The 26,399-nt window shown below is 39.9% G+C and overlaps 3 protein-coding genes across 4 annotated transcripts; 1 reads left to right on the forward strand and 2 right to left on the reverse strand.

The window, feature by feature from the left end:
* The first annotated feature begins 2,135 nt into the window (after positions 1-2,135).
* Positions 2,136-6,731, forward strand: slc32a1 (solute carrier family 32 member 1). The gene is made up of 2 exons (XM_039799096.1): positions 2,136-3,116; positions 4,268-6,731. Exons 1-2 carry the CDS (start codon positions 2,730-2,732, stop codon positions 5,453-5,455), a joined length of 1,575 nt encoding a protein of 524 aa, XP_039655030.1. The 5' UTR covers positions 2,136-2,729; the 3' UTR covers positions 5,456-6,731.
* A 1,339-nt stretch (positions 6,732-8,070) lies between these two features.
* aurka (aurora kinase A) lies at positions 8,071-14,684 on the reverse strand. Of its 2 annotated transcripts, none has more exons than XM_039799136.1 (9): positions 14,384-14,684; positions 13,236-13,322; positions 11,960-12,290; positions 11,832-11,874; positions 11,530-11,721; positions 10,646-10,784; positions 10,237-10,385; positions 8,886-9,060; positions 8,071-8,700 (listed from the first exon to the last, which is right to left on the reverse strand). In XM_039799136.1, exons 2-9 carry the CDS (start codon positions 13,296-13,298, stop codon positions 8,518-8,520), a joined length of 1,275 nt encoding a protein of 424 aa, XP_039655070.1. In that variant the 5' UTR covers positions 13,299-13,322; positions 14,384-14,684; the 3' UTR covers positions 8,071-8,517. The 2 variants fall into 2 exon arrangements, with proteins under 2 accessions (XP_039655070.1, XP_039655068.1); XM_039799134.1 differs by having other exon boundaries at positions 13,236-13,301; positions 14,384-14,683.
* Positions 14,685-16,564: 1,880 nt separating this feature from the next.
* Positions 16,565-24,944, reverse strand: prelid3b (PRELI domain containing 3). The gene is made up of 6 exons (XM_039798518.1): positions 24,791-24,944; positions 22,574-22,742; positions 20,829-20,918; positions 20,407-20,477; positions 20,207-20,309; positions 16,565-18,597 (listed from the first exon to the last, which is right to left on the reverse strand). The coding sequence occupies exons 1-6, from the start codon at positions 24,820-24,822 to the stop codon at positions 18,481-18,483; spliced, it is 582 nt and encodes a 193-aa protein (XP_039654452.1). The 5' UTR covers positions 24,823-24,944; the 3' UTR covers positions 16,565-18,480.
* Positions 24,945-26,399: the final 1,455 nt, after the last annotated feature.

The raw sequence follows: 26,399 nt of genomic DNA on the forward strand, positions 1-26,399 counted from the left end.
ATGTACGGGATTCATTACAATAAGCCTAAATCTCATTGTAGTCTAACCTGAATCTAAATACCTTCACATTAATGACAAACAAAAATATTTTTCCAGTATTATTATAATAATTATTATTATCATCTGTACACCAGGTCGTGAAAAGGTGTGCGGTGGTTGTAACCTGCTGGCCGCTGGTGTCAGGGCTGCTCTTTTCATCTTGCGGCACACTCCATCAGACAGCGCAGATCAGAGAGGGCTGCAGCCCGCTGATAACAGCCTCTGTCATTAACTCTTTCATTCTGAGCTGGTGCAGCCATTTTCGTTCCCACAACTGAAAATTACAACAGAAACACACACACACACACACACACACACACAAAAACGCACGCAGCAGGAGCAAGACAGAGCGATTTATTTTATGATTCACGAGATGCACAGGCCTGATACAGCTCGGCCTGCATTCCCTCATCAGAAACTGGGAGTGAAATCATCGTGGTGCAGCGTTGTTTCATAAAGAGTATTACATAAATAAACGAACAATAAAGCCTTTGCCAGTAGCACCAAATCTTAGTTTGCACCAAAGGGGGGTTATTTATTCTACTTTTAAGAGGATTTTACAATAATTAGGCCTATACTATTTTACATTACCAGTACAGACAGGCGTATCTGTGGTGTTTTATCCTTCTTTAAATCTCTGTCACACATTCATATTAGGCCTCTCAAACTGATTTATACCCTGGGCAAAAATAACGGCAGACTTTTGTTTATGAAAGTTTAGTCACATGACGATCACCAGTTGGAGATGTCAGATTATTCTTCTTGTTGTTCCGCTGCCTCACTGCTCTTATCAGGTTGCAACCTATTCAAGTAAAACAGGTACAGAGCTTTTTAATAGGCCATATTACTATTTTATTCTCAAGTACAGAGCAAATAGCCAGGATACAGCCACAGACCGGGTTACAGTATAGCTACTTACTGTATGTTAGTTCAGGCTATTTTAGTGCGCAGAGCAAGGCCGCGGCTTTGTATCATGGTGATGAACTCTGATACTGCAGCCTGAGGAAACACGGAACAATGGCGGACACAAAGCGCTAGTGACAAGCCAATGTCAACAATCTGTTTACAGCACTTTGGGCCTCGGCTATAATCACTTAGGCTACATTAACTAGAAACAAAATCACTGCAATTAAAGCTTTTTATGACTTTTTAGAATGTGTTAACAAGACAAAAAAAGACATTAGACGTGCGAAATTAGAAAGAGTCTAATCACCGTGTTACTTGAATTTATGAGATTTTTCTTTAGCCAGGCTCGATTAAACATTTTTTTTTTTTGTATGAAGCAGGAAATTATACATACTCTAGCCTATATTTGGGGTACGATTCGTTAGACTGTAAAAGGGTGCAGTAGCTTACACTCGATTCCAAAGAAAAAAATAAATGCTAAATAAATAGTTTCACGTGAGTTATTCTCTGTCAACCTTTCTTTTCAAACAGACTTTACCAGAGTTGTAATTAACAAATCTCTTAGCATATAAGCCTACATAGGCTATATGCATTTTTCGCAACGGAAACACCACCATGGCTCAGACTACCTAATCACAGGCACTCAATGAATGAGTGCATGAATGAATGAATGTCCTGATTGAAGATTTCAGCCTGAAAATAGAGCCGGTGGATTAAAAGAAAAGCAAACTACGTTTAAATTTGTGAAAAAATTAATTGTATCCACTTTGAAATGCTATTTTAAAATATGTGCGATCTCAAGTTATCTTACCATCAATTAGCAAAGACCAAATACACAAAATATAGTTTTTCCTCAACAAACGCAACACGGTTTTTAAACCCGATCCATGTAATCCCAGAAGCAACTTGGGTTACTATTGTTATGCTCCACGTCCTCTTCTCATTACAAAGAATAACTAATAAAAAAATAATTAGGCTAGATTTCTTAAAAATAAAATCCTAGTTTTGTATTTTATCTGGTCCAAAGAGTTGGGGTTTTCGTCAAATTCCAGCCTTCTTTTATATGCGTAAAGTTATGCAGGATTTAAGGCCCCCGCAATGTCATTGGATGTCAGGATGAGGTATTATAGATTATGGGTTGGGGAAGGGATGGTGGGGGTTCTGCAAGCACCTCCCCTAGAAATGCAGCAAATCTCTCCCGTTTTCTCCTGGTGGGGCACTGGGAGGGCTGGAGACGTGCTTTGCATTGGCAGGCTGATGAGGACACGTGTCTCCTCCCTGCCTCCCCCCCGGGCTCCACGGTACCGCATTGGCATCAGTAAAGACACCTGAAAACCGACAACCAACTCCTGGAAACGCTGCCTGCCACCTTATAACCCAAAAGAAAAAGAGATTATAGGCCCTACAGAAACCTGTGGCTCGCCTTTCTTCGTGCGTAAAGCTTTTGCGCACACCGCCGAACTGCCTCAGAGACTGCCTCAGCGACTGAATAGGTGCGCTACTCGTCAAGCATCAGAGCGCAGTGCCAAAATGCAGAAACGGAGCAGCGACGTCTGAAGGTGACATGAACCTGGGGATAACCAAGAGCAGCAGGCGTACCTTGAACAATAAGTGGAGATAGCAACTGAAACCCGTCGGTGTCTTGAAACAAAACTTGCGCTTTTCCTCGTGGTTTTATCTAATGCAGAAAATCGAGAGCTGTCATCCAAAGTAGACTGACTGGGGGAGGAAAAAAAAACACTAATTAAGCTGCAGACAGTTGCAATTTAGGAAAGGAGCGAAAAATGGCGACGTTAATCAGAAGCAAGCTTTCTAATAAACTGTCAAATGCAGCCACCACTGTCTCCAACAAATCCCAGGCGAAGGTGAGCGGGATGTTCGCCAGGATGGGGTTCCAGGCCGCCACCGACGAGGAGGGTCTGGGCTTCGCCGCCTGTGATGACCTGGACTACGACCACCGGCAAGGCATGCAGATGGACATTTTGACAACCGATGAGATGGGAGGAGAGGGGAGCGGAGAAGCGCTGGATGGGGACAGCCACTACCAGAGGGACGGCACCGGTCCACCAAACTCAGCCTCAAAAGACGGAGATCTGGTGAACGAGTTGACTGAAGCCAAACCAAAAATCACCGCTTGGGAGGCGGGCTGGAACGTCACGAATGCAATCCAGGTAAAGACGCACTTCACGGATTATAAACGGGCGGTTCCGGTGCTCTGTTCTAATGGCTGTGAAATTTGAGATAAACGCACACCTGCGACCATATAAAAGGTTTATTAAAATATGCATGTTTAAAACACCAGATTCTATCCCTTTGAAGCAACTTCGTTTAGTTGCTGTTTTTAACAATGCTGTTAAAAAGATTAACCGGAATTACTTTTAGTTTAAGAATAAAATATTTCTTGAACCCCAACTCATTTTTATTCTTATATATTTTTATTTGAGCAATGCAGAGATTTCAGAGCAGCTAAGGCGTTAAGATGCGCTGAAAAAGGGAGAGTTGATACCCTGTGACTGCCCCCCCCCCCTCCCTCCCGCCTACTCCTCCTCCCCTCAACACACACATTCTTTGTCTGTATAGTGATGTCCAGTGCCTGCTCACCTTATACACTGCATGGCAACTAGTAAATTAATCTATAAAAAACACCATAATTGTTTTAGACTTTGAGCGTAGATATCTTGATCCTATTTCCCCCATCTTTTTGGATTACATTGGGGCTATTTTAAATGAATTGCAGCTATAACATGAAGCCCATTTACCAAATGAAGTTAAGATGTCTGGACATACAGGCCTACAGCTTTACGCAACATATGAAGTGTAGGCTAATGAGTCACAATATTGTCTTGGAAATTGCATTTGCAGACAGAAATAAGTAGCATGAAGATTTGTATGTGTGGAGCAAATTTAATTTCCGAAAATACTGACCCTCATTTAAAGTGCGAGGATATACTCGAAAGTGGAGTCTGCGTGTGTAGGCTATGCGACATAAATCCCTCGACCCAATGCCTTATCATGGCTGTGGTCATGGCGGTAACCGTGACGTCAGAGTGTGTCTCCTCCAGCTCGTGGTGACGTCAGAGGCGGGCGGATGCGCTCAAAGCAAAGTGGAAAACCCACAACATGAAAACGGGAGTGACATCCATTAAAGAGGCAGGCCGACCAAAAGCCAAGGCCCACGTTTTTATTAAGATTAGATTAATTAAAATAAAAAAAAACATATGTTCAGGAATTCATAAATTATTAGGCCTACTACTTGGTGACCAAACCTTAACAGTTTAAACCATTAACCATGTTTTGTGTCCTTCTTTTTTTATGGTTATAGGGGATGTTCGTTCTTGGGTTGCCCTACGCCATCCTGCACGGAGGATACCTCGGACTCTTTCTCATTATTTTCGCCGCCGTAGTGTGCTGTTACACGGGGAAAATCCTAATTGCCTGCCTGTATGAGGAGGACGAAGACGGGCAGCTCGTCCGTGTGAGGGACTCCTATGTGGACATTGCCAACGCCTGCTGCGCGCCCAGATTCCCATCATTAGGTGGCCATGTCGTGAATGTAGCCCAAATCATAGAGCTAGTGATGACTTGCATCCTGTATGTGGTGGTCAGTGGCAATCTCATGTACAACAGCTTCCCCAACATGCCTATTTCCCAGAAGTCTTGGGCCATCATCGCCACCATCGCTCTCCTCCCCTGCGCCTTCCTCAGGAGCCTGAAAGCCGTCTCCAAGTTCAGCTTGCTGTGCACGATAGCCCACTTTGTCATCAACGTCCTGGTGATAGCCTACTGCCTCTCCAGAGCGAGGGACTGGGCCTGGGACAAGGTCAAGTTTTACATCGATGTCAAGAAGTTCCCTATCTCCATTGGGATTATCGTGTTCAGCTACACCTCGCAGATCTTCCTGCCGTCTCTGGAGGGGAACATGCAGAAACCGAGCGAGTTCCACTGCATGATGAACTGGACTCACATCGCTGCCTGCATCCTCAAGGGCCTGTTCGCCCTAGTGGCCTACTTGACCTGGGCTGATGCAACCAAGGAGGTCATCACGGACAACCTGCCCCCAACCATCAGAGCTGTCGTCAACATCTTTCTAGTGGCCAAAGCTTTGCTGTCGTATCCGCTGCCGTTTTTCGCTGCTGTCGAGGTATTAGAGAAATCGTTTTTCCAGGACGGAGGACGTGCGATCTTTCCAGATTGCTACAGAGGCGATGGACGCATTAAACCCTGGGGGCTCAGTCTCCGATGTATCCTTGTTGTGTTCACCTTGCTCATGGCGGTCTTTGTGCCACATTTCGCCCTCCTTATGGGTCTCACTGGCAGCCTGACAGGTGCAGGCCTGTGCTTTCTGCTTCCCAGTCTCTTCCACCTGAGGCTTTTATGGAGAAAGCTGCTATGGCACCAGGTTTTCTTTGATGTCGCCATCTTTGTAATAGGAGGTATATGCAGCATATCTGGGTTTATCCACTCGATGGAAGGGCTCGTAGAGGCCTTCAGATATAACATACAAGAGTAAATGCAAGCCATTGCTGGAACTAGATGTTAACTGCAAACCCCACCATTTAGTGAACAATTTAAACACGACTTGCCGGCAAGCGCAGCTCTCTGCTTTATTCATGCGTAAAAAGCGCGCACACAACACACGCGGACATTTTCGCACTCATACAGTCTTGCATCAAGTCAGAAAAAAATGCGCGCATACACAGAAATAGATCCTGTGGTAGTGAAGGAATCAACAACACACTATATGGACAATACATGTTGTAAAAAAAAGAATATGCGAACAAACGTACATATACATATTTTCCAGTGGAGTGAACGTTTACAATATTGACCTTAAACAAAATTGCAAAAAGGGCAGTTTTTTTTTTCTCCCGTCGCTCTTGTGGTGCTTCCCCACATGAGTCTTCACTTCATGTAACGCTATACGAGTTTGTGACGGACGGACTTTCCACAGCATAATGTGATTTAAGATGAGTTTTAAAATACAAGAAAAAAATAGAAATGCTACTTTCTTCTATAGGTAATTTTCAATATGATTATGGGCAGTGAATGTGGTGTTAAGTCCAGAAAATGCCTGTGGACACACAAGACGGAAAAATAACACAATGGCAATAACCAGCAGTAGAAACACATATGAGTGCATATAGAATATGTAAAAGAATAGCGAAGTTTCGTTAGAAATGAGGAAATTGGACCTTACCCGAGCAGTTTAAAATACTGGAAATGCAAAATATCAAAGTACACATCAGCTATAAAAACTATGCATTGAATGTATGATCGGCCTATTTCAGACACACAAAACATAATGAAACTGGGATATGGAAATTAAAAATTCCTTCAAATTTAGATTATCCTGCGTGAAAGTATTAATGCTTTGATATTTTTCTCTCCCATATTTTATTGAGCTTTTAAATAACAACATTCACCTGACCTGAGATACACATTCAAAGCCCACACCCTGGCCCAAATTTCAGCTAGATGGGGACCCCATATTGAAACCCTACACACTCAATTTGCCATAATGCTTTTTTTTCCCCCATTACATTTGACAACACACGAAAATTCGGTGTCTGAAAATCTAAAAAAGAAAAAGATTGAAGAGGAAAATGTGCATACAGACATTTTTCATTCCGTGCAATCCAATGGGTCCTGTGGAAATGTTATAAAACCGTATGTGTAGTGTGTTATTGTGGTTACATAAAGATGGAATGTATATCTCAAAGTCGTTATCATATATCGTGAAATTAATATTAAAGAATAAAGAAATAAGTGAAATTATATTGTAAAAATGTGTGTGGTTTTATGTAAAACGAAAAACGTTCAGAACATGTATTTTTTTCTCTATAATAAAAGACAGAAAATGATGAAGAATATAGTCGTATTTATATTTTTGATTTAATCGAAATTGAGATGGCCAAGTGGCTTAGAAACAAATAACCATACAGTGTCCCGGTGATGGTGAGAGGGGGGCGAGAGTCGACAGGCCTACTCTGTCTAATCAAATCCTACCATCTTTTTCTATATATTCTAGAGTTCTGGCTATATATGAAGTGAAAGCACACGTTTTCCACCGGGCCTTGCATCCCTGCATGTTCAAATTAAACAGTCATCTCAACAGACTTTCTGCTGCAGGCAGCATCGGGCCTTATGGTCGACCTGTTCATCCACAATGTTGATTTTTTATTTAATTTTTTTCCGCAGACATCTGGACACACCGTTCATTCTGAGTGGGCTAATCTCCAGATGTTGAAACATCAAGCTCCCGGGTGCAAACAAATGGCGCGGATGGAATATCCAATTTAAACTATAGCATCTTAAAAAAAGAGCCAGCTCATATGCAACGAAAGGGAAACGTGATCACATATTTCTAATGTGATCACCGGATTAACAGCCTAGAAGCACAGTGAGGCCATAAGTAGATCAACATATTCTTCGATAGTTTTGTTGGGCGGTACACCAGACTTTAGTTCAATATGCAAAATCAAGCCTATCTGAAATAATTATGCCAATTTCATAATAAAAAGCCAACAATTTATAGTCATATCCGTAACATCTTGAAGCCCAAAGAGAAACTAGCCACACGCGCAAATTCATACATTCTAAGATCACTAACAAAGTTATTAGACGAATTTCCTCCTATAATCAACTGACCGTTTTACTAAACATGATCGTGCCTGGAGAGCCACCTACCGGACAGGAGAGCTATTGCTTCCAAACCGAAACATTACAGTAGTAGGCCTCTCAGCATTATGGACCTTACAGAGATACCATGCAGTCGTTTTAACGAGATATCTTTATTTCATTATTTGATAGTTTTGTTCAAATCTTAACCCACATTTCAGTCCCTGCCTCTAATTAAGTTTATCACGAACATTCCCTTCGACTCATTTAAAAAGATCAATGTCTATTCCCCACTTATCTGTAATGCAATCTTATGGATACAACTCTTTAATTATTCAATTGCCAACTTTATATTTCAACATTTTATTGTAGCAGATATTTAACTGAGTGAAAGAGGTGACCCTGGAATTAATAAACAATCTAACTAAAAAGGTGGTGGTGGGGAAGATGGAAGCATGCTGCTCATTGGACATAATAGTACAAAGTCTTGATTATCAAGTATTTAAGACAATTTACAAGAGCTTGAAATGCACATAAGACAAACATACTTAAATATATATACACACTGCTTAATTTCCCAAGATATATATATCCACGAAAGTTAGTTCTCTTCTTTTATTTCAAGTAATACCATTTTTGAAAAGGTCAATAAAATTCTCATAATTACACAAAAACAGTGAAATATTTACAGGCAATAGAATGCCACTGTTAAGAAAAGAAAAGGATAAGAAGATAAAAAAACAAAAACACAACAACCACAAAGTGGCTTAAGATGCCTGCAGACCTAAACATCCACATGCAGTGATTTTGTAGTCAATATAGTGAGACAAGCAGCTTCTGATAAACAGTTGCACACTGGTGTTCACGTTTCACACTTTGTACAGCATGTGTTCCGCACTACTCCGCCCTCGCACGTACAGACCTCAGGTGTTGGGTGGAGGGGAACAAAGTGGCTCACTGGGGGGATTCTTGCTTGTTCAGGGTAGTGGGTTTCTTGGTGGCGCTCTCAACCAACCAGGGGTGGGACAGGACTCCCTGGATGGACAGTCTGTGCATGGGGTTGTGCTTCAGCAGCCTGGCAACCAAGTCTTTGGCTCCCGCACTAATAGTGGACTGTGCAGGGTAAGTGTACTCCACCTGGATGATAAAGACCAAAAAAAAAAAAAAAAAAAGTACAAAGATTAAACAGCAATTATAAAAACAAAATTGTAGTGCAGGCCTGCAAACTCAAGTGGGATGAAAAAGGGGACAGTTCTGAAACTTTGTGGCTCGACAATATACAGTATGCCAATTGTTGGAGTGGCTAGCTATCTATGATTTACCCTTGATATTTTGCGGTAGGTCTCCTCATGACTTTTCGTTTCAAAGGGGGGACTTCCAACCAGGAACTCGTAGCAAAGGACACCCAGACTCCACAGGTCCACCTTCTCATCATGAGTTTTCCCCTCAATCATCTCAGGAGGCAAGTAGTCCAGTGTTCCACACAGCGTGGATCTCCTGAACAAGGGAAGAGAAATTGATGAAGAAGAAAAACGAGTCTAGACAAAAGGGCACCGAGATATTATGACTTCGCGTAAACATGTACACCACATTCCTAAAGCCAAGTGGAGTATTACCTGTATGCATTTTGAGCTATCCGCATGCATGTCTACACTGTATACATCCGACGGCAGTCTGCAATGTCAGAGTAAACATACACGCCACATTCTAAAGCCACGTGGCGTGTTATCGCGAGGCTACAGTTGGGTTTAGGAAACGCCACACGTGGGTTGTGTTCAGGAAGTCAACTGAGGACAAACGGTGTTGATAAACACTTAAAGTGATGGTTCGGAGTAATTTCACCCTAGGGTCCTTTGCACCATGACCTCGAGCCAAACACCCCCCCAGAAGCTTTTTTCACCTGGGTCGAACATTGGGAGAGTTAGCTAGAGTAGCGTTATCAGCTGAATAGCTTAGCGCAGGGGCTAACGGACCCACGTTTGTATCTTGTAAATGACCCCACTAATAATGCCTGAAATGATACCAAACGTCTACACTAGTATAAATAGGTTATGTAATCATAAAACGATGGATTGGAAAGTTTGTAAGTACACCAGAAGTTTATGTAAATAACACTTGCCTGCTGGCTTCTGCTCTCTGCTGTTGCTGCTGTAAGACGAGTGCTTAGGGACATCTACAAATTACAACACCGAAAAGAGATGCAACAAAAAGATTTTTTAATTTAACTTTTTTTTTTAAAGTAAGTGCTGTAGTATAACTAGCAGGAGACAAGTAATAATTGAGGTAAGTTTGGAGACATTATCTTATTTAATCATTAAATTAATAAATATTTTTGTTGTATCTCTTTTCGGTGTAGTAATTTGTAGACGGCCCTAAGCACTCGTCTAACTGCAGGTAGCATGGTGCAAAGGACCCTAGGGTGAAATTACTCCAAACCATCACTTTAAAAAGAGTATGCATCTTGATAACACGCCAGTAACGGCATACGAATTGGCATGTCTTACCTACACCAATTCATGAGATCAGTCTGAAAAGGGGAACAATTTGCAATGCAATGCAAAAAATTACAATACCACAGTTTCACTACTACTAGGCTCTACGGATCCTTCATTAAAAAACAAAAAAAGGTTAAAAACAAAAAAAAAGTTTTTGTACAAAAGCACATGTTCATACCTGGAGGAGGGTGTGTGAACAGACCACCCAAAATCGGCAATCTTCAGCTCCCCGTTGGCCCCAAGTAACAGGTTCTCTGGTTTGATGTCCCTGTGGATCACCTTCTTGGAGTGGCAATAGTTGAGGGCATCTGCCAGCTCCATGATGTACTAGAACAGCACGTAACCATGGTGAATACAACATGCCTCACAGGTCAAGTGTATTTGACAGCATCCTCTCAAACTTTGAAACGTTCAATAACTCAACCACTGAACATGACTTTACTGGTATATGCAATTAGCATACAATTTAAATGAATGCATTAGTTTCCCTGAATAAAAATATACATGTTTAAATTGGTGATGTCAATTGCTCATTTGATAGCAAAGTAAATATTTGACAATTCAATTTTACTTTAAGTGGCACTTACTGTGGCACTTCTGGCCTCATCAAAACATCCACAGCGCTGCAGTTCACTGTACAGTTCCCCCTTGGGTGCAAACTCCAGGATAAGATACACACGAGACGCATCATGGAAGTAACCGTAGAGGCGCAAGATATTCGGGTGCCTGCAGGACAGCGAGGCAGAGGAGCATTCTGGGTATCAAACTATTTCAAAAGAGCAAAGGCAAACTAAATGAAGCCAGCGGCTTCACAGAAGCTTTTACACATCAAACCAACATATTTGTAAATGCATACATAATTTACCCCACCCACAATTTTAATGATTAAATAAGGTAATGTCTCCAAACTTACCTCAATTATTACTCGTCTCCTGCTAGTTATACTACAGCACTTAATAATAATAAAAAAAAAGTTAAATAAAATTTTTTTTGTTGCATCTCTTTTCAGTTTTGTAATTTGTAGACCGCCGTAAGCACTTGTCTTACAGCAGCAACAACAGCAGAGAGCAGAAGCCAGCAGGCAAGTGTTATTTACATAAACTTCTGGTGTACTTACAAACTTTCCAATCCATCGTTTTATGAGAGCATAACCTATTTGTACTACTTGTAGACATTTTGTATCATTTCGGGCATTATTAGTGGGGTAACTTATGAGATACAAACGTGGATCCATTAGCCCCTGCGCTAAGCTATTCAGCGGCTAACGCTACTGTACGCTAACTCTCCCAATGTTCGACCCAGGTGAAAAAAGCTTCGGGCGCTCGAGGTCATGGTGCAAAGGACCCTAGGGTTAAACTACTCCGAACCATCACTTTCAAGATTACAACCGTGTCAATATGCCTCTGGTCAGCCCAACTACAGTCAGGATTCATATTTGGCATTACATCATATAATTTAAACGAAACATTACCTGAGGTGAGATTGGATCTCCACTTCCCTCCTCAGTTGGTGCTCCACCCCGGCCTTCTCTAGCTGCTTCTTGAAGAGCACCTTCAGGGCCAAGATGAACCTACTTTGTCGCTCTCTGGCCATGTAGACATTGCCAAATTTACCCTTTCCTAGGGGACGGCCAATGTCAAAGTTCTCCAGGCTCCACCGCTTGCTGTGTGAACAGAAATGTGCATAGGTAGACAACACAATTTGTAATCTTACCAAAGACTACATATGTATAAAAAATTTTTAAAAAGTATAGGGAATCACACTTCGACATACTTTGATGAAGAGGTGTTGGCAGAATCCTTCACAGCAGGCTTGTCTAACAAAAAAAAAAAACACACCACATTATAGGATCCAACACCCACACCCACGATTAGTTTGTCCACATTTTGTATTATGCTTACTTTGGGGCTTCTCCAGCTTTGCCGGTTCTGTTGGTGCTTTGGCCGGCTCCAGGTTAACCTTGCGCACGTCATGCGTTTTTGGTTGGTTTTGTTGTGAAACACGTTTGGGCTGCGGTGAATCATGAGTAGAAGGGTTCACATTCTGATTAGCGGGGTGTGTGGACTTGATAGCAACAGAGGTATGGGATGCTGGTTTCTGGTGGCTCATAGGCCGTTGAATGCGCTGAGGTCCATTTGACACACCTAGAACCCGATGATGTGGAGTTGGTGTAACTACAGCAATCTGTGACTGCTGTGACACTGGAACCCGCTTAGGCCCATCACCGTTTGTCTGCAATCAAAGATAATCAAACACTAAATAAACTGGCTCTTAAAAGAAAAGAAAAAAAAAAAAAAAAGAAAAGACAATTAGGGGTATAAGAAAAAAAAAATCCCTGATCTACTTGAGTATTGCAATATTTTATTTTGCAATACTGTATTGATTTTCAAAAATGCAATATTGATTTTTTAGTTTACATGCAAAAATATTCATGTAAGACAGTGGTTCACATTTATGTTGCGTTTAAACCCCCTACTGCTAGATGGCTATGCTGAGACAACCCACTAATGTCCTTGCCTAACAGTGCCTGACTTTTTGCTAGAAGCTAACAATGTAGCTATGGCTGAACTTTGGCCTACTTTAGCATATCAAAATTTGCTCACTAAGAACCTGTTAATCAGTTTGATTTTCTGGGTACTGAATAGTTTACCTAAAGTAAACTTCTTTGAATTTTATGCATGTCTGTTTTTAAAATAGTTTTTCTAAAATTATACTTAAAAAAAAAAATATATCGCCTTACGCACAGTATCGAAATATATTGAAATATATTTAATCTTGATACACATCGTATCGGCAGATTCTTGCAAATACACAGCCCTAATAACAATGAAGCCTCCCATCTTTTCTCTATGTGCTTTGGTCCCTAATCATTTTATTAGCTGGTTCAAACACTCAATCCCATAGTTACATTTGTATTTGCTCTTAAATCCTAAACCCCAATTCTGTTGTTCTATTAACACTCAGCTGTATAGCATACGTTTGGGTTTCTGCCTGTATGTGCATGCCTGCTCATGGGTCTGGTGTTTTAAACCTGTAAAGTGCGCAGACTGGTGTGCACTATAATTTTAAGTTGAAGCATAACGTATCAACGTCAATATACAATGACAAAAGCTCAGAAAAGTCAGCATTGATTTCATATTTTCCCAACTGTATTGTTATGGTAATAGTATGCCTCACCTTCACTTCGGGCCTTGGAATTTTCATGTCCTTTGTCAGCTTAAACCTGGCAGAAGACTCCATTTTCTGGAAGAATTAGTGAGTTTGCTTCATTTGGAATCAAACAAATCATAAAACACTTAATATAGGGTTTAGAGCAACAACAACCAAAAGGTCAAATCACTAACACAAAGATACAGAAGAAGATACCAGCAACCAAGCCACCTGCCCCCGCCCCCCCCCCCCCCCAAACTACCACACAAACCACCCTGGCCACCCACAAAATGAAACCAACCCCTTTTACCCAACTATAACAACACAGTAACACAAAAAAAAAAAACACTTAAATAAACTTAAAAAAAATCAAATAGCCCCAAGTTGGAGTAAATTTACACGCAAAAGTGCTAAAAAAAAACAATATATAAAGATGATTTAAATAAAATAAAACAAAAAGACATGCAAACAAAACTAAATCACTACAACCAAAAAACTAAACACACATACCACTTGCATTTTTACAAAAAACTTATCATTTTCATTTTACAAATTATCAAAATTATTTCCAAATCAATTATCAATAGTTTAAGCTTCAATACAGAATTGATCATTTACACTTTTTTTCTATCGATGACTAACTCACAGGGTGCATTGCATTCATTCACATATGTAGACGTACTTCGGATAAAGTTTTCCTTCTAGTTAGATAAGTGCTATTTGTATAACATTCAATATAACCAACCATCTTAATCCAATTTTGTCTAACTTTACCGAAGTTTAAACCGTAGTTAGTTAAAAAAATAATTATACGTTACTAGCTAGACTTCTCGCTAACGTTAGAAGACGAAATTGATTTTGCCCTTCAAGGTTATGGCTCACAATTGTCGCCTGCCCCACGCTGTAGCAATAGTCTGGAAATAAATATGTATTATTTTTTTCTCCATACTGTCTTTTCTATAACGTAGCTAGCTAGCCAACATATCCAGACCTGGAAATTCACACTGCCGGAGACGTTAAACAATGTGGCATCGCGTGGCTAACTTTACCGTGCGTTATAGACTAGCTAGAACGTGAAATTAAGACCTAGCTAAGCTAACATTCGCTTTTACTAACCATAGCATCCAAAACATCCAACACAATACTTTTGATAAGTATAAGATAACTTTACTTACCTAAATATGCTATTGTACAACGACCGAGAGCAACGTCCCCGTTAGCTCTCAAGCAGGAAGCTTCACCCTCGCTAGCTAACGTTAGTGGTTAAAGTTACTTCGGTGAATTGTTATTTGTGGCAAACGTTACATAAATATTCAGCGTAACGTTAACAGGAGACTCCTTTAAAAGCCGGTTCAATGTTGTGCGGATAATATCAGATAAACACGACTCAAACTATAAAGTTATACGTATTCAACTTCAAATGTAGGTGACTAACACTTCCCCAAACACTGCTTGTTTGATTTCAAACGTCCCTCTGTTCAAAACCTTTAAATACACCACAGCCTCCGATTGGCTGAGAGAATGCTCTGTGCTCGCTCACCATTGGCTGACGCGGGCTGTAGCGTCACGTCAGAGGGAATAGAGAGCCGAAGTCCCGCCCTTCTACTTCCGGCCAATGGGACTTCTTTCGAAAAAGTATGAACTAGAGTCAATGGAGAGATAATAATTATTTTTTATCTCGTTTGAATTGAGCCATGGATTACAAATATGATGTTCGTCAATTTAAAACATTATTTTTCAACCGAGGAAAGTCTCCGTTTATTGTTAAACTGTTGAAGTATAAGACTGTGAAAATACGTAATTAGAAAGACTACAAACTTCATGGATGACGTCTCGCTGAAGCTACGATGTCTGTGTATATCGTACCGGGGATGTAAGGTTACTCAAATGAGCAGAGGATCTTGCTTGTTCTTTTGCTTATCTGCTGAAATCACTTCACTGGATAAAACACAGCAGCAACGATAACGTTACATGTGTTGTTTAACAGAGCTAAGCTAGGTAGCGAGCAAGCCGATCATCAAGCTAGGTGAGGTAGCTAGTGTGAGACGGGAGATGTAGTTCACTGAACGGTTTCACACAAAATTAAGTGGTACTATGACAAACCTACGGCTAACTGAGACTTTCTTCGGTTGAAAACTTATCTTTTAAATTGACGAACATCATATTTGTAATCCATGGCTCGATTCAAACGGGATCAAAAAATAATTTGCCTCTCCCCGTTCACTACCATTCATATTTTTTCCGAGTTTAGGTCCCATGAGGTCCACCGGAAGGGGCGTGACTTCGGCTCTCAATCCTCCCAAACAGCAGAGGGCAGCAGCAGACAAGGCTGCGCTCTAGGCAAAGACCCTTTTAACTGAAAGAGAGACGGAGCAGGGGACCCGGGGGACCCCCCAATACATGTATTGTATAAAATTAACTGGGCCTACAATAACGTGTAGGGTGGCCTAAAGCCTTTATACATACCTTTTTAGTTAATTCAAGTATAGTCACATTAAGAGACTGATACAGCTGCTGCAAACTGGCCAACACCTGGATTCTGTCCCTCTCAACACTCCTGTTTTGGAAAGGTATCTGCTACTGTGGTTGTAGACCTGGACACAATTAAAGGCCTGGATCTCTTGAATCAGAATGAAACAAGGCATGACTTACCAGATTCTGGTGGACAGACGGTGGGCCATGTTTAGTTCCTTATAGCTACATGCACATATTTTTACACAGCTTTCCCTCAACACTTTGTATGGGCAGCTTTTTTCTTGTCAACTGACTTTCTTTGTCTGAGTCTTAGACGGTCAGATCTGGTGTAATTTTGTTTGTTATAATCTTTGTCAAATGATTATAGCCTACAAGTCCTGGCCTGAGGCTCTCTCTCCATGCCTTCTTCATTCAGAGTCTGCCTCCTCATTGACAATTTGATTCATCTTTTCAGAAACAGATTGTGTGTTATCTGGAATACAGATCATTTTAAAGTTGGAAACTGGAGTCAAAGTGTAAATGAATTAAATATTTCCTGTAGACCAGGCTTGGCGGTATTACGGTAGGCTATACCAGGGTTATTTAGAAATCCCAACAATATAATTTTCAGCACAGTCAAAAATACAGACAAACCTCTTTCTATTACACTGATACAGAGATGCTGTATTGAGTGATTATATTAAAAAACTCCGACCTATGCAAATATCCAAGATGGTGCAAACCAATCAGGCTGCTACCTAGGGTGGTTCTTGCCATAAAGCGGGATTTATAATTATGCGCCGTAATGTAGTAACGTTTCAGGAGGTGTGTGTATTTCAGTAGTCATAGTTTTATACAAAATGCACTTAACACACATAAAGAAAAAGGAATGGCACACATTGTACAGTTAATAATTCAAATAACTATATTTTCAACATTCACATGACAGCACACATTTGTTTTTCTCCAGCCAGTAACTTAAAAACAGCAACATATAATCGGCTTCGGCCCAACCTCTTTTCCTAGAATATATTACATAAAACCATTTTTTACACTACACTACTACTCAATATGAAATTGCAAGTCTAGCATTTGGCCACAGCGTGGCAGCATGTAACTATTGAATTTCATAGAAAGTGACTAACATTAGATGAGTACAGATGTACTGGCCGACACCTACTGTAGGTATGTAGACTAATAATATAGAGGAGCACCTGAGGAGCATACCTTCACACCCTTCAGTTAATAATGACTTTTGGAATGCATTTATTGAGAATCTCTTGACTGAGCCTCCCAAAGGCAACTACTGAAGCTATTATTTCACAGAATAATATGCAGTTGACATACTATGTTTTCACATAGACCATATTGCTACTTGAAAATAATATTTTCTTATGAATATCCACTCCATGTTAAATATTTCTTATATTAAATGCTAACTCAAAAACAGAACATTTAATTTTCTGAAATTATTTAATTTCCTCCTTAACAGTAACCAGGCCTTTTTATTGTAGGACCTAATTTGAAGAATTACTGGCAAAGACCTTCTATTAAACAGGTTAAAATATTTTCATTTTATTACCACATTCTGCAGTTGGTAAAACCATTTTTTTTTTCAGTGGGCACCTGGACAAAATGCACAAATTACAATTCCTAACTAAGCATGATATGAGATTTTTTTCAACTCACTACTTCTCTTAATAAATATTCCTGTTACAGGTAGAAAAATATATATTAAAGAAACTAAAACTTTCTCCATCACCACACTGCTGTCACATTTAGAAAGACCTTCTCAAATGCCAATTGTCTATCAAACAGAGATACCAAAACATTCAGCATCATCAGCATATGTGGCAGCTTTTCTTCATTAAAATAACTATTTTGTAAGTGCACATAAAAGTAAAAGCCATGGTTTCAGCCTTCACACTGACAGGACGTGCTGAGAGGACTTTGTTATTAAGAACGGTCTTGTGCGTATTGATAAAACTGTTGGAGTTTAAACATGTTCAGGGACAGTATGCAACTAAAAGTGTTTACTGCTTTGTCTCCACACATCGGACTGATTTATATCAAAGTTATACTAACGCAGCATTTGAGAAGGTCTTCTCCATTACTTAAAAAAAATAAATATGGTAAATATATTGATCCTTCATTTCACTTAAATACCAACAATATTAGTTATCACATAATTACAAAATACAGTTTATATTCAGGCTTACATACATTGCCTGGTGCAGTGTCTTGTTTTAACTGAGGTCCCGGTAGAAAACGTTGTTTGGCGATAGCTCCTTAACAGAACTAAACCTGACGTTGAAACATTTTACTGGCGTGTCACTCTCGATGTTAATTTACAATCTTGACACCCGAAACCCCTTCCATGTTCCCCATTAAACTCGACTCCTGCCTAAACCACACATTGTTTTCTGCCATCATGTCTCAACAGTAACGCCTATACATCTTACCATAACTTTGTTTTCTTATGACTCTGTCGCTGTAATAAGAGAGTTAATGTCAGTGGACACTTCTGAGGTCATTTGCAAGATGAAAACACAGCTGGCAAAGGGTGCTGGACCAAAAGTGCGGTGTCTGCTTTGGCACTTTTCTTGTGTTTTCAATTTATCCAGTGCCTTGAATACCTCTTTGCTACATGTTTCCAACCCCACAGATAACAGTGGTGTTTAAACTTCAGTCAATCTAATGTAGATAGTAAAGTATATAAGATCCAGAGCACCAAAACGGCATCAGAGCATCATAAAGAGAGGCTGGTTGGACTGTCGTGAAGTTTCTCTCAGACGCTGCTGCAAAAGAAAGGCAGGTGTCATTTCTCAGTGACTGCAGCGGCCATAGGGGTCCGTATGGTCCCGCGTGCTGTGGCTGCCAGCTCCTCGATCTCTGCATTTAGGCGCCTGATTACCCACTCCATGGCTTCACGGCCCTGATCAAGAACAAATAAAGCATTAGTCCATAGGAGTGAATATAACGAGAATTACATCAAACTGAATAGACAAATGACTAAAATAATAAACAGGATGATTTAAGGGGTAAAGGGCAAAGTGGTTGTGGCACCTCCACCTCCCACCTTTCAGATGTCAAATTTGGGAGGACAAAGTCCAACAATTTCTGAAACTTTCTGTAATCAAACAAGCACGTACACTTCACGCAGTAATTGCAGGGTGGAGATGAGAAAGTATCCAGGGTTTGGACTTGTCGTTTTCTCATATTTCACACTACCTCCATCACTTTTCATATGTACAAACGACGTGCAACCCCCAAAAAATCCCTTTTAAGAAAGATTCTTTATAAGTATGCTCCTTAATCCCTGGAGTCATGTTTCCATCAACGTATTTTTATGCGCATTTTGAAGTTTCGCATTACAAAATGTTGACGGAAACGGCAAAATTCGGAAAAACATCCTCAAATTCGCAAAAAAAATGTTATGCTCTTTTGAGGTGGTTTAAGAGTTTTAAGAGTTAATGCGCAAAATGGGAGATGGAAACAGCTTTACCGAAAAAGTTGTGACGTAGCGAACATCAACTCACATGACTATAGTCCCGGTATCCATCGGATGGGGGAAGGATCGGGATATGGGTCCCATCCAGTGTGCCGTACACTTGAGGCACAAGAAGCGTAGTGGAGTTGCGGTGCGCTATAGCCGGTGCCTCAGCCACGTCGGGTAAATAGACGAATTGGTTCAACAGCTTGAATCGTATGGCTGTGCACACCGCGTATACAGCGGTGTACGGTTGTCTTATTGACACCAGCCGGTTTGCAATCTACAAACATGCGTAACGTCAACTAGTTTATTCGCTCTAAACCAATTGATGGAAACGCTTCTAATTAATAACATTTTCTTTTCTTTTTTTAAAGTTCGCTTAAAATTCGCTTGACAATTAGATGGAAACATGACTAGTGTGTTGTACCTAAATACTCAGTAATGATATAAGTTTTCTTGTTAACACTAAGTTCCGGTACACAATTACTGACAGTCTTTAAGGTTTATTTGTGTGTGTTATCCCTTTTTGAATGATTATTGTGTGGTCTCTATGATAGCATGATAGCTGGCTTTTTTTTTGCCTTCACATGTGGACGGACAAAACATTGTATGAACTAGTTTGTTAGGAGCGTACGTCAGCCTTGTAAAAAAATGTAATTCTGTTACACAAAATTCTGTTTATTTTTTCAGACTTTTTTCAAATTTTCAGTTTTTTCTTGTGAAATATTTTTTATGTTTTTTTTTTGTTTTTTTTACAATTTGAGGGCGTGTAAACATCCATTAAAATAAACAATCTGAAAAGGACAAGTTACTCCTTGGCTGAACTGCTCACAACTGACACTTAAAAAAGGGTAAGTAAATAAAAAAAACAGGCCTGTCTTAAGCCACATTTGTCAATTGGGCAAAGATGATAATTAATGTAATTTAAAGTGCAGGACCCAAAAAATAATAAGTCAGATATTTAGTTTAACATTTGTCATATTGGGAACTACCAGAAAAGGGCCTCACGCATTGGGTCCCACCTGAAAGACAGTTTTAAGAGATCTCTTACCTTTCCAGCGTTAACAGAGATGGTGCTCGCCATAACTCCCTCCAAGTAACTGCTGAGACTGACTCCTTTTACAGAGATGATCGCCTCCTGGGTCAGTATTGTTCTAGTGTTAAAAGAGGGTTACAAAAAATCATGGTCAAAATGGTCAAATGGCTTCAGAAATCCATGATTCTAAAAATAACCGCTATGTAAAAACGTACTTGTCTTTATCCTCAGGATGTGGTTTGTATGTTAACTTTTCATCCACAGACACCAGGTTTGTGAAAGTGATCTGCAGGGGAAATAGTAATAATGTTAAGATATAAAATGTTTTGTACAGTACCACAGCCTACAGCAAGAGTTGTCAGACAAGTCTCAAAACAGCATTAAAAACCTCAATTGTTGAAACGTAAGCTATCGACCGGTGGAACAACCAAGGCTTCATTCCAGAGAGTTTTCAGCATTAATATTAAGCTTATGTGTGTTCAGAATTAGATGGGTGTGTTTGTATCCAAAAAAGAGTTTTGTGGACAGATAAAAAGGTTTCATGAGCCACACTACCACATTGATGGTTACATTTCAACATTAACCCAAGGGTGCCAGAGGAGGGTGTTGATGGGTGTGTTGTGTCATTAGTACTCACATTTGAGGACTGAAGTTCAAAAATCTTCTCTTTGGGATCCACAACCGTGTGCTCCTGAACATACGTGTATGTTCGAGAGTTACCAATGATCTGAAGACAAAGAAAGAAACACACTTTACTACAAAGTGAAATTAACTGTTAGAAATTGTAGATGTTACTCAATCAATGTTCTTGTTTGTGCAGCATTTTAATTTTTTCAAAATGGTAACTTTATTTATTAATTTATTTATTGAGTTACTCATTTGTTTATTGTTGTGACACAAGTAGCCAAAGCGTTTTGTCCTGTATGCAGTTATGTCCTGTATGCAGTTCATACACAAATCATCTGTTGACTTCCTGTAGTTTACAATTTTTTTTTTTTAACTTAATCAGTGTTTTTAGGAGAAATACACCAGTGCCAGTTGAAATAACAGATGAATTATATGCAGTAAATCTTCATATATAATCAAGCATTCTCTGGGGATAAGAGGCATCTTGTAGGTGTAGTTTAACCTAAAAATATCTTTATGAAATGTAAAATTAAAAAAAATAAAGATTTCTGTATCTGTATGAATCTGATGTAATACCCCACTTATAGACAAGCATCTGCGGTACTAGCTTGAGTTGCAATGTAATACAGGGGTTCATTTTTCAATCATTTATCATTTATCAATGATAAAAGAGTGATTTCTTTTCCTTCACAAAGAGTACAGAAATTGGCACTGCAGAAAGACACCTTCATGATGCATCTAGTTTACAGTCACACACTGAGGCTCAGGAGTGATTTGCTTTGAGACAATCTGATTAAGGGTTGCGCTCTGTGTTATAGACTGTCCTTGGAATTAAAGGGGCTGCTATTCATAGATGTCACTGACGACGAGCCCTTTCTCAGACACTGATTAGCCAACGTTTACATAGGCTAACACATGATATAAGTTCAAATGGCCGGTTGCAGAAATCCAGAGGCCTCCACCACTGCTTTCTATTCTAGTGACCTCTAGTGATAACCCAGCAGACAGAGATGGAAAGTTACATCACATGCTGTCGTAGGTTACATTTCAGCAATGACAAAAATGGCACTACCGTGTCTTGTACAACACGAGCCATAGCAATGACAAAAATGGCACTAGCGTGTCCTGGACAACACGAGCCACGGCACACAGCCATGAACTCGCCTCTGGGCTTGTCACCAACCAGGTCTGCTGCCGCTGCCCCTGGACAGGAATAGCCTTGGGACTATAGGTCACGGAAGGCTGGAAAGCATTAACCTGCACTATCTCCCACGTCAAGTCATGTGTTCTTTATTTAGAGTCATGTGTATATTTCAAGTGTGACCGAAGCAGTTAAACTACAAGGTTACTGCTAGGGCTTCACGATATGAGGAAAATATCTAATTGCGATTACATTGACTGATATTACGATTGCGATATGATTCACGATATTGGAGGGAATGATCATTTTTGTATCGTTATTGTCATTTTCACCCAAAAATAATATTTAAAAAAAGGATATTTTCTTTAGTCCGTAGGATAGGGATGTGTAGGCCAGGACGGCTCTGCAGCACCACAACACTTCATTCAGAATGGTTTGACACATATTTTGCCTTTAACAAATATTGCACCTCTCTGCGATTTGGATATTGCACTAGTCCATATTGCGATTTCATTAAAATTGCAATTAATTGTGCAGCCCTAGTTACTGCAGAGGTTTTTAAGACTAGACTGCAGACCTAATACTGCTGACACAGTTTGGGATTTGAAACTCACAGATTTGACTATGGATGGAAGACCCCACTCTGTGCTAAGCAGTCTTTTACTGTGGAGGCGTCCCTGTTTGTCGATGCCTCTGTCCAAAACATCCACTCCGATCACACTGGGGTTCATGGGGTTGGGATACTTCTGCATAGCAGCCTTGGTCACCGTCTCCCAAGGATGGCTGTGGAAGAAAAGTAATGTAGTAGTACACAAATGCACAGACTGACTGACAATCTGACATTGAGTTAAAGCGTTTATAGACATGTATTTACGATTAAAAGTGACAAAAGTGAAAACAAAAAAAACTGTGATATCCAACTGGACTTCTTATTTTCATGATAAAAACTGAATACCCTACAATCTTAGTTAATAATACTGAAGTACTGTACGTATTTCAAGTACAGTTTCAAAGTAGGCATATTTGTCCTTTACTTAAGTCTTTCCATTTCATAGTACTTTGAACTTCTTCTCCACTACATTTCAGAGGGAAATTTGGTAATTTTGGCTCCATTACATTTATCTGAGGGCTGTAGTTACTAGATACTTTACAAATTCAAACTTTACATACAATCATCTCATAAAATATGATGCATTGGTAGAGATTAAACTAGCCTATGTCATATGAAATAGTTGAAAAAAGTTTGACCAACCACTACAGCAGTAAAATGCATTAATGTGTCAGTGGTAATAATCCATTAATATGTAATAACATACCACTTACAGGGGCCATTTTTCTGCACCGAGTAGTTTTCCCTTTGGTATTTAAGTAGCCTACATGTTGCTAATGTTGCATACATGTTTTTACTCAGGTAACATTACTCAATGCAGGACTTTATCTTATGATGGAGTATTATTACAGATATTAAGATAAGATAAGATAAGATAAGATACACCTTTACTGATCCCCAATTTGGTAAAAATTAAAATTTTTCACAAGGATTTGAACTCATTCACTTGTACTTTTGTGACAAATTTAGCAAATTAACCGACCTGAGGACACCAACAATTCATTCAACAATCTCATTACTATCAGGCTTTTTTTTTTAAATAGCAATGTAAGGAAAAGATGAGTCGAATGCAATGATGTATTATTAATACATCATTGCATTCGACTCATCTAAAATGATTATTCGGTGGTGGCCATTGACATATATATAAGTGGTGGCATTGAGAGGTGGAAGGTTGCCACGGAGACGCGTGAACCGCCTGAACGCGCCAACGTAAGTGACGCAAGCACACCGAAGCAGTCACGGCAAAAGGAATGTAGGGGAAAGGTCGTGCACTGGGATTAGATGCTAGATCGCACCCGATACATGTGTCGACGTCAAATATGAGCATACTGCGCAGGCGTCAATTTCCCGTCCGTCTTTGCAGGAAGACTCTACGGAGTATATAGCGGCAATTTCTACCGTAAGAAATCACCAATTAAGGCTTCTAAACCGAAAACTACACACCTGGGCATGTTCCTGAAGCAATGTGATCCGAAATGGAAGAGACAGTAACAACATCGGCAATCAGGGAAACCTGTAATCTTGATTGAATCAAGATTACAGGTTTCCCTGACCGCTCTAACGTAACGTAGCCTATGTGTTGCGAATGATTATAGCAGCAAAATCACCAATGAGGCTTCTAAATCATAAACTACACAATTTAATGTGATCCGAAATTGGGGAGAAATGATTAACAACATCGGTTACCAAGAGTGTATGTAAAATATAAACTGACTGGTGTTGAAGTCAAAGTGTGACCGCAGTTGGGTGCGATCTAGCATCTACCCGCGCGAGGGGTTGGCCCTGACCGGCTGGTTACACAATTTGACAACGCTTTTCTGTAACGACAGTCGTGCATCCCCGATTCACATTTCATACGCTTTTACATTTATTTAAAAAAAATAAAAGTACGTTACTGCGTGCCTCATACAATATTTCGTTGAAAGAAAAAGCCACTGACTGGAGGGAAATCAGGCTACCGTATTGTATGTAACGTTATAGTTAGTTAGTAAGCTTCTACTACTAACGTTAGTATACTAACGTAGGTATAGTAACACTTAAGTTATAGTTAGCAGCGCTTCTTGTTAAAGTTTTCTGTCATAAACCATGCGTGTGTTCACCGGATTAAACACGAAGCCAGCAGAACCAGACAATGAACCGCCGGACCGTCTCTAACACATCACCGGACTAAAAAGCAATTTACCTATCTTAATAATAGACTTAACGTTAGGCTACTTACTTAAATATGTGCTCAGATGCCCAGATCTTCATGGTTTAACTAGCTAGCTGACAGATGCTACTGATGCTGGAGTCGAGGCGCAGATAAGCCGGGAGGTAGACTCGATCACACTGACTGAAATCAGTGTACCAGTCCAGGACAACTGCAAGTCCCCTCCCACTGTACCACAGCAGTCACATGGGGAGCGTTATGCATTTCCGCTAGTCTACATGCCGCATTAGTCCACTGACGCTGTGGACAGCTGAGAGAGGCCTATTTAATGTTTAACTCGACAATTGACGAACGACTAAAACTAAGATATGAACATCGCTCTTCTAATTAACCTACAGCATGCAGTAATATGTCCTATTCACTAACCCACTACAGTATGGGGATATCAGCCATTTACTATGTTGCACAATTCAGCTCAGTGAAGGTTGAAAGTTCTCTGCAGTCTGCAACCTTGAATGAAGGAGAGACAGCGGGCTGCTGACGCAACAGCATCAACTCAATGGTCAAATCTTTATGCATAATAGCAAATGTGGGCATTGCTCTAATATATGTAGCCTATGTGGGATATTTAGGTGCAATATTTAATGGGTTATTCATCTTTACTCACCACTGTTGTTAACACCCGCCTGAAGAGAATAACGTTAGGCTAAGATTTCTTTAATATAATTTACAGAAACCAGCCTTGATGATTTTCAAACATTGTCAACAGCGGGTTGGGACATCATGAATCAGAGAGGTCTTGAGATGATTAACAGGATAGGGAGGACAAGCAGGAAAAAAAACATGTGTCTGCTTTAGTTATGTTTGTTTTATCAGACTTTCTTTTAATCTTAGCTTTTCCTTGTGATTTACTTAATTAAAAAAAAAGATAGAATAGAAGTAGCCTATATTCTGTTTATCTGAGAATGACAGCTCATATATAATAATCTGTGGTTATACATTACACTTGATACAGCATTATTAATGCTGTCTGTCTGGATCAAGTGAGTATTGGGAAAAGTGATAACTAATTTTTTGGTCACATTTTGTTGCATATTATATTGGCATATATAATATTAAAGTTTAGAGCTTCTATCCCCTTCTGACCTCATTGCCACATTGTAACTCGAAGCAGATTGGCCTTGGTGAGCCAATACTGCATGAGTCACCATAACCAATATTCAGATGTGGGTTACATGCAGTACATTATCTTTATTTGTGTATATGTGTGAGTAGTTGACTTAAGAGCAGTTATGCAGACATTCCCACGTCATGTGTGCTTATCTCAGATTGCAGACACTCTGGCCAAGTTATGTGTAATCTCTATGTCCCAGACTCGTGACAGTTGTAGGAAACTGTGTGACGGCCTTGAACGGCTGTCACTGTCACTGTGCTGTCAGAGCCTACTGCCTATCACTGGAGCAGAGTTTAGTTATTTTTAGTCCAGTTTAAGTTCAAATGATAATACTCAATGAAAGGGAAAGTATTTTGGTAGTGTTTTAGTGTTATATTAAATGTACGCTCAATCCTTAGAAATCATTTTTGGTTTTACTGTTTTTAATGTCTGTCGTAACTTATACAAAAAAAACTCAATGCAACATTTACTGTAGGTCTGAAAGAAAATATTGGACAAACAGTG

The sequence above is a fragment of the Perca fluviatilis genome, chromosome 4 (genome assembly GCF_010015445.1).
Source record: "Perca fluviatilis chromosome 4, GENO_Pfluv_1.0, whole genome shotgun sequence".
Classification (NCBI taxonomy): Eukaryota; Metazoa; Chordata; class Actinopteri; order Perciformes; family Percidae; genus Perca; species Perca fluviatilis.